Below are 19,831 nucleotides of genomic sequence, written 5' to 3'. Positions count from 1 at the left end.
AAACTAAAACTAAAAATATAATTGGCACACAATAAGTTTCCACAACTACAATGTCCAGATAATTTGCTTGAAGAAGCTAATTATTGTCCACAATACCAGTGATGATTATTAATCTGTACTACAGTGAAATGAGATTTTATTTACATCTACCTGATTCGGCAGAGAATGGTTTAATATCGCAAACAGTACCTCAGCCAAGAGACACTTGCAGTCTAAACTGGGGAATCACACAAATGTTCTGCAGATGTTGCAGGACTTGCATGCCACCACTTTCTCCAAAGCAAAATCAAGTAATTTAGTTTATTATTGTCACATTATCCGAGGTATACTGAAAAGCTTATATTTGTGTGCTAAACCACCCAAGGAATTACTATACATGATCACAATCAAGCCGTCCACAGTGCACAGATAATGGATAAAGGGTACAACATTTAGTGCAAGATAAAGTCTGATCAAAGATAGTTCAGGTAAAATAGATAGACATCCAATTAATGCAGCAGTAGAGCTGCTGTCTTACAGAGCCAGAGACTCGGCTTCGATCTTGACTACGGGTGCTGTCTGTACGGAGTTTGGACGTTCTCCCTGTGACCGCATGGATTTTTTCCGGTGCTCCGGTTTCCTCCCACACTCCAAAATCGTACAGGATTGTAAGTTAATTAGCTTCGTAAAATTGTAAATTGTCTCTAGTGTGTAGGATAATGTTAGTGTACGGGGTGATCACTGATCGGTGAGGACTTGGTGAGCAGAAGGGCCTGTTTTCACGCTGTATCTCTAATGTCTAAAGGTCTCTAATTAGTTAAATGGGAGGGTAGGACCACATGCTAACTGATGACAGGACTGTTCAGTCACCTGATAACAGCTGGGAAGAAACTGTCCCTGAACCTGGAGGTATGCGATTTCAAACTTTAGTACCCCTTGCCTGATGGGAAAGTGGAGAAGAGGGAGTGACAGGGGTGAGAATGATCCTTGATTATGCTGGTGGCCTTGCCGAGGCAGCATGAAGTGTAGATGGAGTCAATGGAAAGGAGGTTGGTTTGCATGATGGTTTGGGCTACTTCCACAACTTTCTGCGATTTCTTGCCATCTTGGATAGAACTGTTCGCAAAGTAGGCTGTGAGGCATCCTGATAAAATCATTCATTACAACCCAATATGTAAAGTCAAATATGGTTTCACAGTCAAACTTTGAACATAATTGAACATTATAAACATAATGAAAATAACAGTACCTGTCAATAAACTGATCGATAATGACAATATCCCCAGGTTGGATTTCTTCTTGCAATGAACCACAAGCTGTTGCGGCGATAATATGAGTACAACCTTCATTCTTTAATGCCCAAATGTTTGCTTGGTAGTTGACATTTGTCGGCATAATGGAATGTCTCCTCCCATGTCTATTTCATAAAGGAAAATGAATTATAGAATATCTTATTGAAGTGATAAATACACTATGAATTCTATAAAATTTCTATAGAAAAGAGCAGAAAGAAATTGCCATGTAAACCTTACGATAAAATAGTCAGATTAAATGGCATATCACATTTCCCCTTCACTGCTGCATTGTGTGTGATCTGCAGGATGGCTGCCAAGGTTTGTTTAACAGCACACTCCAAACGTGTAATCTCTAATACCTCTAAATTAGAGCACCTTCTCAATCTAGAGTGGTGCCACAGATTTTTCATCATCACTGCATCAAAGGCCCAGAACTCATTAATCAACTACATTTGGAATGGCAGATAAGACACTAAATGCTGGAGTAACTCAGCGGGCCAGGCAGCATCTCTGTCTGACAGATGCTGCCTGTCCCACTGAGTTTCTCCAGCATTTAGTGTCTATCTTCAATTTGAACCAGCATCTGCAGTTCTTTCCTACACATTTGGAATAGTAATCTGCTTGGGTGGCATATTAAAACTAGACTTGACCAAAGCCAACTTGAAGCTGACCCAGGGCTGAGGATTTATAATTTTACCGGTGCTTTCAACATTGCAAGCATGTTTTTGGCCATCAGACTGGTCCCGAGGTACCTAGCGCCCACCCAAATGAATCATTAATTTCCAGAAACCAATAAAGGACAATATTCATGTGCAGTCTTACCTTGCATGGTAAGGAGAACACAATTGATATTTGTGATCTTTCCCACCACAAGGACATCTGAAGACTGTATATGTGAAGGGGTAAAGATTTACTAGGAATCCGAGGGGTAACCTTTTCACACAAAGGGTGGTGGGTGTATGGAACAAACTGCCAGATGAGATAGTTGAGGCTGGGACTATCCCATCATTTAAGAAACAGTTAGCAAGTACATGGATAGGACAGGTTTGAAGGGACATGGACCAAGCACAGGCAAATGGGACTAGTGTAGCTGGGACATTGTTGTCTGGTGTGGGCAAATTGGGCTGAAGGGCCTGTTCCACACTGCATCACTCTATGAACCATTATTTTCCAGGAACCAATAAAGGAGACAATACTTGCTTCAACTTACCTAGCAAGGAGAACACAATTAATATTTTTGATCTTTCCCACCACAAGGACATCTGAAGGCTATATAAAAAGGAAGTGCATAACATTAGACAAGTAAACCAATACACATTGGTTGGCTCTCAACATTTAAACCTTCATTTATATTCATTCAGGAATATATACTACAGGAAAAATCAATGCCCTGTGTTAGGGGTCAATTTGGTGAAAGACAGTTTAGCAAACTAGCAATAACAAGATGAATACAGCAATGAACGGTCTCAAAGAGATAAAAATAAGCACTAAATATTTAAAATATGAGACAATAATAGTGGACACTTAGAGATAAGGTAAGTTTGAGTGTTCTCGATCTGACTGTGGCCATCACCAAACAGAATATCGAGTCATGTATGACAATTACACATGCTTGAGTACTTTGGGAAATACCAAGGTTGTTAGAAATAATATTTCATGCATGATTTTCCTGAAAGGGTTAAATGCTTTAAATACATAACAGATGCATGAGGGGGATACAGGACTATCTTTTGTAGCTTCATAATTCTTCTTTAGCAGGCTTTCTCTAGTGGGGTGCTGAAACTGATAAGAAGAGACAAACCCAGACTGCTGGGCTTGGGCTGCTGTATATTGGAACCAGGACTAATGCCTTTAGAAATCTGTCCTTCCTGTTCTTTCCTTCATGTACCTACGTAAGAGAGACAATCTCAGAGTTGCTGGGAAGGTGCTAACGAACTACAGCATTTTGGGACCATGACTAATGCCTTAAGGAATGTGTTTTTTTGATCTTTACAGTATAAAACATCCGGTCCAGTCTTTGTTCTGGGGAGTGGTGGGTGGGACAGTCACTAACTCTAACCTCTCCCCTCCTGAACGTGCAGCCCTCCACTCACTCCGCAACAACCCGGACTTAATCATCAAACCCGCTGACAAGGGAGGTGCTGTGGTAGCCTGGCGTGCTGACCTCTACCGGACCGAGGCCAGACGACAACTCTCAGACACCTCTTCCTACCTATCCCTGGACCATGACCCCACCGATAAACACCAGACCTTTATCATCAGCACCATCACGGACCTCACCATCTCCGGCGATCTACCCCCCAATGCCTCCAAACTCATAGTTCCCCAGCCCCGCACGGCCCGATTCTACCTCCTACCCAAAATCCATAAACAGAACTGTCCCGGCAGACCCATTGTCTCTGCCTGCTCATGCCCCACCGAACTTATCTCCACCTACCTCGACTCCATCCTATCCCCCCTGGTTAAATCCCTCCCCACCTACATCCAAGACACCTCACATGCTCTCCATCTCCTCGATAACTTCCGGTTCCCAGGCCCCCACTCCCTCATCTTCACCATGGATGTCCAGTCACTCTACACTTCCATCCCCCACAAGGATGGTCTCGAAGCCCTCTGTTTCTTCCTCGACCGCAGAACCAGCCAATCCCCATCTACCAACACTCTCCTCCGCCTAGCAGAGCTGGTTCTTACCCTCAACAACTTCTCCTTTGACTCCTCCCACTTCCTCCAAACCAGAGACGTAGCTATGGGCACTCGCATGGGCCCTAGCTACGCCTGCCTCTTTATCGGGTACGTCGAACAATCCCTGTTCCGGGCGTACACCGGCCCCATCCCTGAACTCTACCTCCGCTACATCGACGACTGCATTGGTGCTACCTCTTGTACCCATGCAGAACTCACTAACTTCATACACTTCACCTCCAATTTCCATCCTGCCCTTAAATATACCTGGACTATCTCCGACATCTCCCTCCCGTTTCTGGACCTCACCATCTCCATCACAGGAGACAGACTAGTGACGGACATTTACTACAAACCCACCGACTCGCACAGCTATCTGGACTACACTTCTTCCCACCCGGTCCCCTGCAAAAAGTCTATCCCCAACTCCCAATTCCTCCGTCTAACGCCGCATCTACGCCCGGGATGAGGTGTTTCACACAAGGGCTTCAGAGATGTCCTCGTTCTTCAGGAAACGGGGCTTCCCCTCCTCCATTATAGATGAGGCTCTCACTAGGGTCTCTTCTACATCCCGCAGCTCCGCTCTTGCTCCCCCTCCCCCCACTAGCAACAAGGACAGAATCCCCCTCGTTCTCACCTTCCACCCCAGCAGCCAGCGGATCCAACAAATCATCCACCAACATTTCCGTCACCTACAACGGGACCCCACCACTGGCCATATCTTCCCATCCCCTCCCCTCTCTGCGTTCCGCAGAGACCGTTCCCTCCGTAGCTCCCTGGTCCACTCGTCCCTTCCTGCCCAAACCACCCCAACCCCGGGCACTTTCCCCTGCAACCGCACGAGATGCAACACCTGTCTCTTTACCTCCCCCCTCAACTCCATCCAAGGACCCAAACAGTCTTTGCAGGTGAGACAAAGGTTCACCTGCACCTCCTCCAACCTCATCTATTGCATCCGCTGCTCTAGATGTCAACTTATTTACATCGGCGAAACCAAGCGCAGGCTCGGCGATCGCTTCGCTGAACACCTGCGCTCGGTCCGCATTAACCAAACTGATCTCCCGTTGGCCGAGCACTTCAACTCCCCCTCCCATTCCCAGTCTGACCTTTCTGTAATGGGCCTCCTCCAGTGCCATAGTGAGGCCCACCGGAAATTGGAGGAACAGCACCTCATATTTCGCCTGGGCAGTTTGCAGCCCAGTGGTATGAACATCAACTTCTCCAACTTTAGATTGTTCCTCTGTCCCTCCCGTCCCCTCCTCCTTCCCAGATCTCCCTCTATCTTCCTGTCTCCACCTATATCCTTTCTTTGTCCCGCCCCCCTGACATCAGTCTGAAGAAGGGTCTCGACCCGAAACGTCACCCATTCCTTCTCTCCCGAGATGCTGCCTGACCTGCTGAGTTACTCCAGCATTTTGTGAATAAATACCTTCGATTTGTACCAGCATCTGCAGTTATCTACTTATACTACTTGTTGCATATTTGATTGATGTACATTCCGACACTCCCACTGGCTGATAAACCAGTAAAGCTTGTGTTGGTTTACCTAACCCATTCATTGGGTGTTGTCTGTTTTAAGAAGAAGTGAAATTTAACATTCCTTTCAGAATCTGATGAGCCTCAAGCAAAATATAAACTGCCGGAGGAACTTAGTGAATGGGCAGTATATGTGGAGAAAAAAGAAATTGCCACAACTGATGCAGCGTCTTGACCCGAAACATTGACAATTTCTTCCCCTTACACCCACCCCCGCAACAGATGCTGCTCCACAAGCCGAGTTTCTCCAGCAGTTTGTATTTTGTTCCAGACTCCAAAATCTGCAGTGTCCTATATCTCTGATTGTCCTCAGAATTTATCCAGTGATTTTATCACTGAGAATAAATATGCAATCTTTAAGGCTTCTCCATGATATTTCTTCACACACGGGATCATGTTTTAACTTTTGCATACTTCCCCGTAGTTGTTTTGGGGTGAGGTCAACATTTGGAGAGGTTCTAAATCTTGTTAATTAGCCTTAATTTAAATGTTAATCTCGTTTATATCATTATTCAAGTTACCATGTTGAGGCTGCATTCTGCACATCTGCTTATGAATTCAGATGCACAAGGTTTCAGACGCAAGACTACATGTTGCATATTTGCACAAGCACAAATGGGTTGCCTGTCCTTTTATTCCAAGACCAAGCTTGGAATCTTGCCAGAAGGGAGGGGGACATCAGAATCCTGCATTTGGTGGGGGAGAGTGTTGGGGTGGGCAGGATCATTGCTTGTTGGAAGGGGAAATGGGGGTAAGGGGAGAGTGTGGGGCTTAAGTATTCCTTAAGACTTCGATATACGAGCGTGGCTCCGAAGCAATTCCAGAAATTACTCCGATACGGTCATGGCCTCTGTCAGTCTGTAAGCGGACCACCTGCCCTTTGGTCAGTGGTGGCAGTGGCCTACTTGTCTTGTCAAACCATCGTTTTTGAATGTCACGCTTCTGTTGCAACCTGGATTGAACCTCCTCCGGTGGAAACACGTGTGGGACCAAAACCTGATTGGCTACAGGCACTGTGGCACGGGTTTGCCTTGACAATAAACGTTGAGTGGGTGAACCCAAGATGGGGCACGGGCGATGTTGCGTAAGTTAAACAGATCCAGAAATATGTCCGATTTTGCTCTTCTCCTGAAGGTGCTAGAGGTCAGATTATTATATATTTATTCAAGTTGGATAGATAAATATTTGAAAGATCAAGCAATTGAAAGTTGTGGGGAACAGCTCAGAAGCAGTTGAGGCCAGCATAGATCAGGCATAGTTGTATTGAACAGTGCGGCAAGCTAGACAGGCTGGGTGGCCTACTCCTGCCCCAATTATTTTGTGTTCACTCACGGCAACCCGTCTCATTGCTGATCTCAATTGTTGTGGGCTGCTGTTCTGCAGCAGGGAAGCCTGGTGAAGAAATTTGGTCTTACATACATTTATCCTGACACAGGAGCTGATCAGGCCAAAGTCAAATCTCAGCAGAGCAACCCCATCAGTCTTGTTCTTCCTCTTACTTTATTCTAACCCATTCTCTTTCACATACTCATCAAATCCACTTTGATACTGTTTTTGTTTTGCCACTTACCTATACCAAGAGTTAATTATACAATAGCCATTTTACCAGCTCATCTTTAGGATGTGGGAGGAATCCAGAAGACCAGGCTCATTTTCTCATATACCCCACACAGAGAAATCAACAATGGCTTGGAGCTTGGTCTCCAAATGTAACTGGTATCATCTACTGTAATTCTGCGACTAAAGTTGATGTGATCTGGTTTTGGAGCAGAGATTATGGATCCTGTAGATGAACTTCATTTCAGCAGGAGCTTTTAGGAGGTGAAGTATTATAGCAGGGATGATCGAGTAGAGGGTTAATGCAAAACACGGAGTCAAAGACTTTCATGAGCTCAAAATAATCGTGCAATTGTTGTTACAAACTCCTGTCCTTATCTTACATTTAGTGATCATGTCCGTAATCCTTTTCTTTTTAAAAAAAAATTAATTTTATTTAAATTTTAACAAAACACATACATGTTACAGCTCATCGTACCCAATGATACCTACATTATAAATTCGATTATACATTATAAATTCGATTATACATGTATTGTTCTGTATTATCTCCCCACCCACAACCCCCCTCCCCCCCACCCCGCAGTTAGAAAAAAAGAGGAAAAAGGAGAAGAAAGAAAGAAGAAAGAAAAAAAAAGGAAAGAAGGAAACCTGGAGACAAGAAGGAAACACTTCCAGCTAATTTCTTATTAAATTCTTTTTAAGGGTATCAAAACAATCCTGAAATTAAATATTTCCAATTCTTAATCCTAGTTTTAAAGTGAATGGGTTCCAAAGTTTCAAAAAGAAATCATATCTATTTCTCAGATTATAAGTAGCTTTTTCTAATGGGATACAACTACGCATTTCTGCATACCATCTTTCAATTCTTATTTCCTTATGATCTTTCCAAGTGACCGCTACACATTTTTTTGCTACTGCTATTGCTATTTTGAGAAATCTTTCCTGATATTTATCTAAAATTAATCTTGGTAATATTCCTTTAGTATCTCCCAATAAAAACAACCTTGAATCCAATGGTATGGTCTTATTCATCAATTGTTCCAAAAAGTTTTTTAGGTCTTTCCAAAAAGGAGTTACCTTCGGACATGCCCATGTGGAGTGTAAAAAAGTACCCACATCCTGGTTGCATCTAAAACAAATGTCAGGTAAATTTGGATTTAAATTGTTTAATTTTTTCGGAGTTAAATATAATTGATGTAAAAAATTATATTGTACTAAACTATATCTCACATTAATAGTATTTTTCATACTTTCTAAACACAATCTTTCCTAACTTGGTTCATCAATGCTAATATTCAGATCTGTTTCCCATCTTTGTCTTGATTTTTGAATTCCTGTCTTTGGACTAGATTTTTGTAATAATTTATACATTGAAGATATAATTTTTTTAGTTCCCTTGCCCTGAATCAGGGATTCAATTCCTCTAATTTGAAATAAAAACATTGAATTACCTAACTTTTCCCTTAAAAAAGATTGTAGTTGATAATAGAAAAAAAATACTGTTCCCTGGAATTTGATATTTGTTTCTCAATTGAGAAAATGTCAAAAAATTATTTCCTTCATAGCAATCTCCTATATGTTTAATACCCTTCTGTTCCCAGACTTGTAATATTTGATTATTCCAAGCAAACGGCAGTAATCTATTTTTTACTAATGGAGTTTTAGCTGTTAGAAAGAATCTTTTATCATTAGCTTTAACTGTTTTCAACAATATATTCATTAAATGTTTTAGCAAAGGTGACTCTTGATCCTTAACTAATAGCTTCGCTTCCCATTTATAGATAAATTCTTCTGGGCATAGTTCTTTTATTTTATCCATTTCAATTTTAACCCATGCTGTTTTTCCACCCTCTTGATAAAAGGATGAAATAAAACTCATTTGTGCTGCCAGATAGTAATTTTTTTAATTTGGTAATTGCAGTCCACCTAATTCAAATTTCCATGTTAATTTTTCCATAGACACTCTTGGCATTTTACCTTTCCAAAGAAAATTTCTCACAATTTTATTCAATTCTTGAAAAAAATTATTTGGTAAAGTGTTTGGAATAAATACTGTATCCTCGGAAAAATATTCATCTTAATACAGTTCACTCTCCCTAGCAATGTAATTGGAAGATTCATCCATTTCTTCAAGTCCTCATCTATTTTTTTAATTAGTGGTTTATAATTTAGTTTATACAGATTATTTAACTTATTATCTACTTTAACCCCTAGGTACTTCATGCCTTCTTTTTGCCATTTAAACTGACTTTCTCTTTTACATTGATCATAATTACCTTCAAAAAGAGGCATTATTTCAGTTTTATCTTTATTAATTTTAGACAATAGACAATAGGTGCAGGAGTAGGCCATTCAGCCCTTCGAGCCAGCACCGCCATTCAATGCGATCATGGCTGATCACTCTCAATCAGTGCCCCGTTCCTGCCTTCTCCCCATACCCCCTCACTCCGCTATCCTTAAGAGCTCTATCCAGTTCTCTCTTGAAAGCATCCAACGAACTGGCCTCCACTGCCCTCTGAGGCAGAGAATTCCACACCTTCACCACTCTCTGACTGAAAAAGTTCTTCCTCATCTCCGTTCTAAATGGCCTACCCCTTATTCTTAAACTGTGGCCCCTTGTTCTGGACTCCCCCAACATTGGGAACATGTTTCCTGCCTCTAATGTGTCCAATCCCCTAATTATCTTATGTTTCAATAAGATCCCCCCTCATCCTTCTAAATTCCAGTGTATACAAGCCTAATTGCTCCAGCCTTTCAACATACGACAGTCCCGCCATTCCGGGAATTAACCTAGTGAACCTACGCTGCACGCCCTCAATAGCAAGAATATCCTTCCTCAAATTTGGAGACCAAAACTGCACACAGTACTCCAGGTGCGGTCACACCAGGGCCCGGTACAACTGTAGAAGGACCTCTTTGCTCCTATACTCAACTCCTCTTGTTATGAAGGCCAACATTCCATTGGCTTTCTTCACTGCCTGCTGTACCTGCATGCTTCCTTTCAGTGACTGATGCACTAGGACACCCAGATCTCGTTGAACATCCCCTCTTCCTAACTTGACACCATTCAGATAATAATCTGCCTTTCTATTCTTACTTCCAAAGTGAATAACCTCACACTTATCTACATTAAACTGCATCTGCCATGTATCCGCCCACTCACACAACCTGTCCAAGTCACCCTGCAGCCTTATTGCATCTTCCTCACAATTCACACTACCCCCCCAGCTTAGTATCATCTGCAAATTTGCTAATGGTACTTTTAATCCCTTCATCTAAGTCATTAATGTATATCATAAATAGCTGGGGTCCCAGCACCGAACCTTGCGGTACCCCACTGGTCACTGCCTGCCATTCCGAAAGGGACCCATTTATCCCCACTCTTTGCTTTCTGTCTGTCAACCAATTTTCTATCAATGTCAATACCCTACCCCCAATACCATGTGGTCTAATTTTGCCCACTAATCTCCTATGTGGGACCTTGTCGAAGGCTTTCTGAAAGTCGAGGTACACCACATCCACCGACTCTCCCCTGTCAATTTTCCTAGTTACATCCTCAAAAAATTCCAGATTTGTCAAGCATGATTTCCCCTTCGTAAATCCATGCTGACTCGGAATGATCCTGTTACTGCTATCCAAATGCTCAGCAATTTCGTCTTTTATAATTGACTCCAGCATCTTCCCCACCTCTGATGTCAGACTAACTGGTCTATAATTACCCGTTTTCTCTCTCCCTCCTTTCTTAAAAAGTGGGATAACATTTGCTATCCTCCAATCCACAGGAACTGATCCTGAATCTATAGAACATTGAAAAATGATCTCCAATGCTTCCACTATTTCTAGAGCCACCTCCTTAAGTACCCTGGGATGCAGACCATCAGGCCCTGGGGATTTATCAGCCTTCAGTCCCATCAGTCTACTACCCAACACCATTTCCTGCCTAATGTGGATCCTGATACTTTCCCGTATTCTTCCAGTCTGAAATATAATTTTCTTAAGGATTCCAATGGTCTAGTAAGACAAATTAAAACATCATCTGCAAATAAAGTAATTTTGTGATTTTCCTGATTAACTTTAAATCCTTCAATATCTAAATCTGATCTTATTAGCTCTGCCAGAGGTTCAATGGCCAATACAAATAAAGCCGGTGACAAGGGACATCCCTGTCTACTAGATCTTTCCAAATTAAATGATTGAGAAGATTGGCCATTTGTCACCACTTTGGCTTTAGGTTGTTTATAAAGAGCTTTTACCCAGTTAATGAAACCATTTCCCAATCCGTACTTCTCTAATACTTTAAATAAAAAATCCCATTCTAACCTGTCAAACGCCTTTTCAACATCTAAAGCAACTGCTACGCTCAATTCCTTTCTTTTCTGTGCTAAATGTAAAATACTTATAAATCTTGCTACATTATCAGATATTTTCCTTTTTTTGACAAATCCAGTTTGGTCCTCTTTAACCAGCTTCGGTAAATATTCTGCCAATCTCCTTGCCAAAAGCTTAGTAACTATTTTATAATCTGCATTCAACAATGATATTGGTCTATAAGAAGATGCATTTAAAGGGTCTTTCCCTTTTTTTTGAATTACGGTTATAATTGCCATTGAGAAGGATTCTGGTAATGTAGAAGTTTTTTCCGCTTGATGTATCACTTCCATAAATACTGGTAACAACAAATCTTTAAATTTTTTATAGAACTCAGGCGGGAAACCATCTTCCCCTGGAGATTTATTACTTGGTAAAGAATATAATACTTCCTCCACTTCTCTCAAAGTAAAGGAGGCATTTAGTCCCATCTGCTCCTCATTAGAGATTGTTGGTAATTGTATCTTGGATAAAAAATTATTTATCTTAATTTTATCCTTTTCAGATTCAGAATGGTACAGATTAGTGTAGAATTGCTTAAATACCTCATTGATTTCTCTAGGTTTATAAGTAATAATGTTTTGATCTGTTCTAATTGAATTTATTGTTCTTAATATTTGTTCTTCTTTCAGTTGCCATGCCAATACCTTGTGCGCTCTTTCTCCTAATTCATAATATCTTTGGTTAGTTCGTAATATTAGTTTTTCTGTTCTGTAAGTATGTAAAGTATTGTATTGAATTTTTTTATTTGCAAGTTGTATTTTTTTCGTATCTGAAGAAGCTTTCTGTAAGTCTTTTTCTAATTCGGTGATTTATTTTTCTAATCTTTCAGATTCCTTCCTATAATCTTTCTTTATCTTAGATGAGTAGCTTATAATTTGGCCTCTCAAATAAGCCTTCATTGCATCCCATACAATAAATTATCATCAACTGAATTTAAATTTGTTTCCAAAAATAATCCAATTTGTCCTCAAATAAAATCACAAAAGTCTTGCCTTTTCAATAGTAAAGAGTTGAGTCTCCATCTATACACTGACTGTTCTTTATCTGGCATCGTAATTTTCATTAGTAATGGTGAGTGATCCGATAGCAATCTAGCCTTGTAATCTATTTTTATTATTCTACCCCTTAATTGAGCTGAAATCAAAAATAGATCTATTCTTGAATAGGTATCATGTCTATTGGAATAAAAGGAGTAGTCTCTTTCCCTGGGATGGCTTTTCCTCCAAACATCTATTCAATTTAAATTTTCCATTAAATTCAAGGTTGTCTTCGCTGCTCTTGTCCTTGTCGTTGTCCTTGTTGATCTATCCATTACTGGATCTAAACAAATATTGAAATCTCCCCCTATCAATATATTTTCATGTGCTTCTGCCAGATTTAAAAAGGTACCCTGCACAAACTTCTCATCATCTATATTTGGTGCATATATATTCATTAAGGTCCACAATTCTGAGAAAATTTGACAATGTACCATTACAAATCTACCTACTGGGTCACTTACAATATTTTGTATCTTAATTGGTAGCATTGTGTCAAATAGGATAGCAACCCCTTTTGCTTTTGAATTAAAAGAAGATGCGTCCATACTTCCTACCCAATCTCTCTTTAACTTTTGATGTTCTTTTTCCGTTAGATGTGTTTCTTGCAAGAAAGCTATATCTACTTCCAATTTTTTCATTTGTGTTAAAATTCTCTTCCTTTTTATTGGTCCATTTAACCCATTCACATTATAGCTTAAAAAATTTAATTTGTTATCCATTCATTCCGTTTTCCTTACCTTGATACCTCTTCCGGTATTTACATTGTGCCGTATTTCAGTGTGCTCCCCTCCATAGTCCAGGTATAAAAACAGAAAAGGAAAAAGAGAGATAGAGAAATAAACCCTCCCTCTAATGTTGCTAATAAATAGATTAGCAACATTACCCCCCTCCATTATACGAGGTATGGTCTGCACCACACTTGTGCCCATGATTAAGGTGGAGCATCCACATTCTCCAACCACCCCGATGTATCAAGTACTTCTAAAAATTAACAATCCTTAATACAATTAATCCCCTCTATAGTATACAGATCTTATTAATAATCATTTATTCATGAGTCTTCTTAAGCATTTCTCGATGGCAATTCTTCCGCATACTCTTCTGCTTTGACAAAATCTTTAAAAAAAATATTTTCTCCAGTGTTGATCATAATCTTCAAAGTAGCCGGATGCAGTAAAATAAACCTATAGCCCTTCTTCCATAGAGTATTTTTTGCCTTATTAAATCCTTTTTTTCTGCTCAACAAGACATTACTGATGTCTGGGTAAAATATTATTTTAGTACCTTCATGTTCTATTGGTTTTCCCTCTCTTATATTATTCCCGACTGTTTTGAAAACCAATTCTCGATCTTGGTATCTTAAAAATTTAATCAACACAGATCTTGGCTTTTGATTAGCCGAGGGTTTCGGTCTTAGAGCCCTATGTGCTCTTTCTATTTCCATCCGACCTTGTTTGTCTATTCCCAGAGTAGTCACTATCCAATCTTGAAAAAAGTTAATTGGGTCTTCCCCCTCCACTTCCTCTGGCAAACCAACAATTTTAACATTATTTCTCCTGCTATAGTTTTCCAAGGCATCCAACTTCTCCGCCGTCTTTTTGCTTTCAATTGCTGCAGCAGTAATACTGTCTTCATTTTTTTCCACTCTAGATTTTAACATTTCATTTTCCATTTGTATATTATCCACTTTATTTGTCACTGTTTGAAAATTCTCCTCCATTTGTTTCAAAGTCTTATGCAATTTCTTGTTATCTCTCCTCATTAATTTGTTATCTCCTTCAATTTTCTTAAGCCTGTTAATAATTTCTTGAAACATCGTTTTCATATTAGTCTCTGTATCTTCTTGATTTTCTTCTTCCTCATTTCCACTTCCACTGCTAGTGGGGTCTCCCGTTACCTCATCATCACTCGTGTCCGAAAGTCCAGACTCGACTTCAGCAGCCTCTCGGCAAACAGTGGGCCTTTTTGGTAACTCACGGTGACCCCCTCGTATTTTGCCCCGAGTCAAAGAACGCTTGCTGGGAGTAGCCGACTCCAGCTTCGTACCGGAGCCCTCCCCAGACTCACCGCCTGCCGAGGTGTCACCAAATCCAGTCCCCTGCTCCATCAGAGCTGTGGGCCTACCTTCGATTTTTTTTCTTGATTCCTTTGTTGGATTTCCTTGCTTCTGTGGCCGTTGTACTCCTCTTTTTTCTTTCTTGGAAGGCATCCGTACGTTCTGTATACTTTCTGTATACTTTCTGATTTAATTTAAAGTACTTGATTTCCTTTAGTTCGTCTTTTTTTAAGCAGTTTAGGGCTTTGTTTTCGAGAGTGCTGAAAAGTTATGTCTACTCAGCCAAGCATCGGACACGCCCCCCCGTAATCCTTTTCATGCATGGTGTCTGCATTGGGATTTTGGCAAGAACTCTTCCGCCACTGGGAGAAGAAATATAAGGAGGATTCTAGTGATGATTTTCCCTGTGGCGGACAAGAACATTCCTACATAACTACTGCAATGTATCCTTTCTTGAGAAAGTCAAAGTCCTTGGGTATGTTGTCCACTTACCAGATGAAGATGAAAATTGGTTTGCGTCCATGTTTTATATTCCAACAGAGATGTCATGAGAGTCCATTGTCAGCTGATGAGCCATTCCCTCTTCATGCTGGAGTGATTCAATGACCGTAGCAGATAGTGTAACGTAGGGCGGAGTTAACAATCAAGTCTCAGTTGGGATATTCAAAATGTTCCTCCAAAAAGCTTTGACTGGCTCTCCAATTACAGCTTTCACTGGGGTATGTCCAGAAAGTTTAGGCCAGTGATCGCCTGCACACTGCTGAAGAGTCCATGCATATCAAAGTTGTTGGCCAAGTGCTGAATCTCCTGTGCTCTCTCCATCCTTCTTAACTTTTTATCCCATACTAAAATAAATCATACATGGGCATCTTCCACTCCTCAAATGAAGACCTGCATCAAGATCCTCAGAAACAACCCAAAACCCTATCACAGCCATAAGCCAGGAACTCAGACAAGGCTACTTTGTGTGAGAAAATGTCAGGAGTAGACAGCCAAAGAAAGAACCTTCTACTAGAGGGACAAATTGGAAGAAGATGGTGAATTGGCATTCATTTCACCATTAAGAATAGGAATAACATCTTAATGACTCCTGGTGGGATAAACAATGTTTCACGATCCCTCCAATGCTGCCGTCACCTCCAATGCTGGATGCAACCTATGAAACTAAAGAAGACCTCTGTTCTAACTGGAGAAAAGCTTATCCTCTTTGCCAATTTCAACACCAGAGATGCAAATGACATGATCCTGTTGTGTCTTGTCAGATGGAGGACTCCACGTTCCCTATTCCATCCCTGTTAAAGGGAGGTGTGATTAAAAGGGAAAGAGCAGGGAAACCTAACTCCAACAGAGTCCTCCACCTTTCAAAATGATAAGAAAATTGTCTTGTTTTAAACAACAGCCTATTTCACCAGCAAGACAAGTTTAGGATGTCATGGCAACTCAAATCCACACATTGGGTCCTGTTAGAATACAACATTGCTTAAGCGAGGGACTGGAAGGAATATGCACATGAACCATGATAAGACAGATATCAGCAACTGCAAGACCAAATCACTGTCCAATGAATTCAAGCGGCAAGTGTTTTATTGTCATATGTCCCAGATAGAACAATGAAGTTCTTACTTGTTGCAGCACAAGAGAATATGTAAACATAGTGCACTGTAAACAATATAATAAACGAGAGAGAAAACTATCATCTCCATCAGCCTCACAGCTAACCAGACAACTCCCAGCCAACAGCCTTAGCATATAGTCAATGTCTGGACTATCCTGATTGACTACTGTAGTTAGAATCTGTGAAGCGACTCATGGTTTCTCCTTCCAAAATTACCATTGGTATAATGAAAATGACCAGGAGATTCAGGAGCTGATATATTAACTTAGAATAGTGTATAGAAGAGCACAGCAGAGGATCAGGAAACTTCAGTCCAATGTCTACCAAATTAATGTCTATCAGTCCACATGATACCGTCAAACTAATCTCCTCTGCCTGCAGGTGATCCACATCCCTCCATTTCGTATATATCCATGTGCCTATTATATGCCACAATCATATCTGCCTCCACCACCACCCTTACCTGGCAGCAGGTACTCGACATGTAAAAAAAAAACTTGCCCTGCTCATCTCCTTTAAACATTGCCTCTTCTACCATCAAGCTATACTGTCTAGTCTTTGGCAAATCTACCCTGGGAAAGGGAGGATTCTGAATTTCTGCCAGATCTATGCCTCTCAATCTTATATAATTCTATCAAGTCTTCCATCAGCCTCCGATACTCCAGGGAAAATAATCCAAGTCTTTCTATCCTCTCCTTATAACTAATACCCTCTAATCCAGGCCGCATTCTAGTAAACCTCTTCTGCACCCTCTCCAAAACCTTCACATCCTTCTTATAATGTGGCAGTTAAAGCTGCACATAATACTCCAAAAGTGGCCAAACCAAAGTCCTATAAAGCTGCAGCATGACTTTTATAATCAACTAGAAGACCCGTGGACCAGTTGGGTCCAAACCTCTCCTGTGGGCCCGGCAACCCTCCCCCAACTGACAACCCCTGAACCCGTTGCTGCCCGGGGAGTCTCCCCCGGGGACGGGCGGGAGAGGGAGCCACTAACCCCAGCCCCGGGCGGCCATTGTGGTGGCTTGCAGCAGGAGCGGCCGCAAGGCGCTGCCACGTGTTCGTCCTGGCCCTCACTCTGACGCCGCACTGCACCGCGGGAGGAAGGGCCGTGCTGCACCACGGGAGGAAGGTTAGGCGCGGGGCACACCGGGACAGGTGGCGGTCCTCCCCGGCAACCCTCCCACAACTGCGCACGCGCCGATCCAGCGGCCATCTTACCGTTGTGACGCAAGATGAACATGTAAGTATCAGATCGACGGGACCCAACTGTGCAGGCATGGACCCGTTGGCTTCCCATTGTGACGCCGAACACTGCGGTATTACTGCGCAGGCGCGGCTGACGGACACGGAAAGTGGGAGCGATTTGTTAAAGTTTAAAAAGTCAATAACTTTTAAAATATAACAATTTGAACGAAACATCCTCCAGCAAACCGCAGGAGTAAGGTGGGCCTAAAATTGTTGCACTATCGTGTACCGTTTTGGCTGTATTTTGGGAACAACATACATGCATACAAGATGAGAGTTTTAGTAGGGAGGGGTGGGGGGAAGAGGGGGGAGCTGCACCAATGCAGGAGAGGTTTGGGCCCAACGGGTCCACTTGGTTTAGTCTACACTAATATTCAAATCGGTTAAATATATCACAAAAAACACAGATCCTTGCAGAACTCCATTGGTCACAGACTTCCAGCCAGAATAATACCCTTCCACCACAACCCTGTCTTCCATGTGTAAGCCAGTTTTGAATCCAGACGACCATGTCTCCATGGATCCCACATGTCTTAAACTTCTCGATCAGAATACCACGAGGGGCTTTTTCAAATGCCTTACTAAAATCCAACATCCAATGCCTTACCCTCATCAATCACCTTTGTCACCTCCTCAAAAATCTCAATCAAGTTCACAAGACATGACCTGCCACATACAAACTCACGCAGTCACAAAACATTCTTGGAATGTAATCAGTGTCATAATGCCTATAGTAATAAACGGACTAATGTTTGCATTTGCTGGTCATGGTCCAACAAAAACTTGTTACCCAAGAAACAGGTGGTGACCAATGATACAACAGGTGCCACAAAAAAAGTATTTACGCACAAAAATGATTTATGATGGATAGGAAAGAAATTCTAAGCAAGACTTAATCCCACCTTCCTGCACTTATAAACATCTCACTATCACCTTTAAGGGCCATCCGAAGACAATAACAATTTGCAATAAAGAGTTAGGGGAGAGAATTAATTTATGCAATAACCACTAAATGTGGCAGTTCACAGCTGTATTGGTATCATATATAACAGATTTTTAAAGAATTGGCAAGGTGATATGCGGAGGATCACAGCGGAGGGAAGAATGAGACTGTGGCGTGACTGCGAGAGGACAGCAAAGCAAGGAAAGAGACCCAGGCAAAGCGGGTCTTTCAGTCACAGAGTTAGCAAGATCAGAGGAGGGGTGGACTACATGAGCTTGTCATGGTATTGGAGACATGGAGATGAATGGCTGCGAGCCGGCTACGACCTGCAGGAGTGGAGCAGATTGGTTAGGGAGAGAGTTAGGCAGACTGCTGAGCTGGGTAGAGGAGTGAATGGGAGTTGAATAAGGGAGGCTGGTGGGAAGTAGGGTGATGAAGCATATTAGGAGTGATTGGCAAGGCAGACTGGCGGGATTAGACAATAGACAATAGGTGCAGGAGTAGGCCATTCAGCCCTTCGAGCCAGCACCGCCATGCAATGCGATCATGGCTGATCACTCTCAATCAGTACCCCGTTCCTGCCTTCTCCCCATACCCCCTCACTCCGCTATCCTTAAGAGCTCTATCCAGCTCTCTCTTGAAAGCATCCAACGAACTGGCGTCCACTGCCTTCTGAGGCAGAGAATTCCACCACCACTCTCTGACTGAAAAAGTTCTTCCTCATCTCCGTTCTAAATGGCCTACCCCTTATTCTTAAATTGGGTGAGATGAGCGAAGTAGAGATAGATCATTCGGGAGACTGTCGGGATGGCGGGGCAGGAGAGATGGTGGATTAGGGATGGTTAGTTAGGTAGACTTTTAGAGCTGGAGACCATCGGAGCGATTGAAGGACATCACTAGTAAAGGGCAATGGGAAACAGCAGATGCGATCACCAAGAAAAAAAGTTGAAAGTGATAACTGCATATAAGAAGATGGATGCCTTAGGCGCAGCGTGATCAGGATAATGCCAGAGCAGGCAGCAACCTTTGCATTATGGCCTGCTTAAGAGTGCAAGGCTGTGCTGTTCACTGACTTTGTCTGGCTGGAGCAGTAAAGCATCGTCAGGCACATATGGCAGTCTCCATCTATCACACATTGAAACAAAATCTGGCAATGAGCTCCTGGTGTACTAACAGCCTTTTTATTCACAAAATGCTGGAGTAACTCAGCAGGTCAGGCAGCATCTCGGGAGAGAAGGAATGGGTGATGTTTCGGGTCGAGACCCTTCTTCAGACTGATGTCAGGGGGGCGGGACAAAGGAAGGATATAGGTGGAGACAGGAAGATAGAGGGAGATCTGGGAAGGAGGAGGGGAAGGGAGGGACAGAGGAACTATCTAAAGTTGGAGAAGTCGATGTTCATACCACTGGGCTGCAAGCTGCCCAGGCGAAATATGAGGTGCTGTTCCTCCAATTTCCGGTGGGCCTCACTATGGCACTGGAGGAGGCCCATGACAGAAAGGTCAGA

General features: G+C 42.1%; 1 protein-coding gene across 5 annotated transcripts in view; it reads right to left on the bottom strand.

The window, feature by feature from the left end:
• The window catches only part of mtap (methylthioadenosine phosphorylase), a 100,664-nt gene that overhangs the window by 59,284 nt on the left and 21,549 nt on the right, over positions 1–19,831 (bottom strand). For 3 of the 5 annotated variants that reach the window (XM_078396043.1, XM_078396046.1, XM_078396047.1), the window contains exons 4-6: positions 13,201–13,273; positions 2,485–2,543; positions 1,229–1,396 (exon numbers count right to left, since the gene is read on the bottom strand). In XM_078396043.1, the coding sequence (XP_078252169.1) occupies positions 1,229–1,396; positions 2,485–2,543; positions 13,201–13,273 (300 nt within the window). The remainder of the gene's footprint in view (positions 1–1,228; positions 1,397–2,484; positions 2,544–13,200; positions 13,274–19,831) is intronic. The other 2 variants (XM_078396044.1, XM_078396048.1) reach the window with 1 other exon arrangement.

The sequence above is a fragment of the Rhinoraja longicauda genome, chromosome 3 (assembly GCF_053455715.1).
Source record: "Rhinoraja longicauda isolate Sanriku21f chromosome 3, sRhiLon1.1, whole genome shotgun sequence".
In the NCBI taxonomy this organism is placed as follows: domain Eukaryota; kingdom Metazoa; phylum Chordata; class Chondrichthyes; order Rajiformes; family Arhynchobatidae; genus Rhinoraja; species Rhinoraja longicauda.
This window is presented reverse-complemented; position numbering and strand designations above follow the sequence as displayed.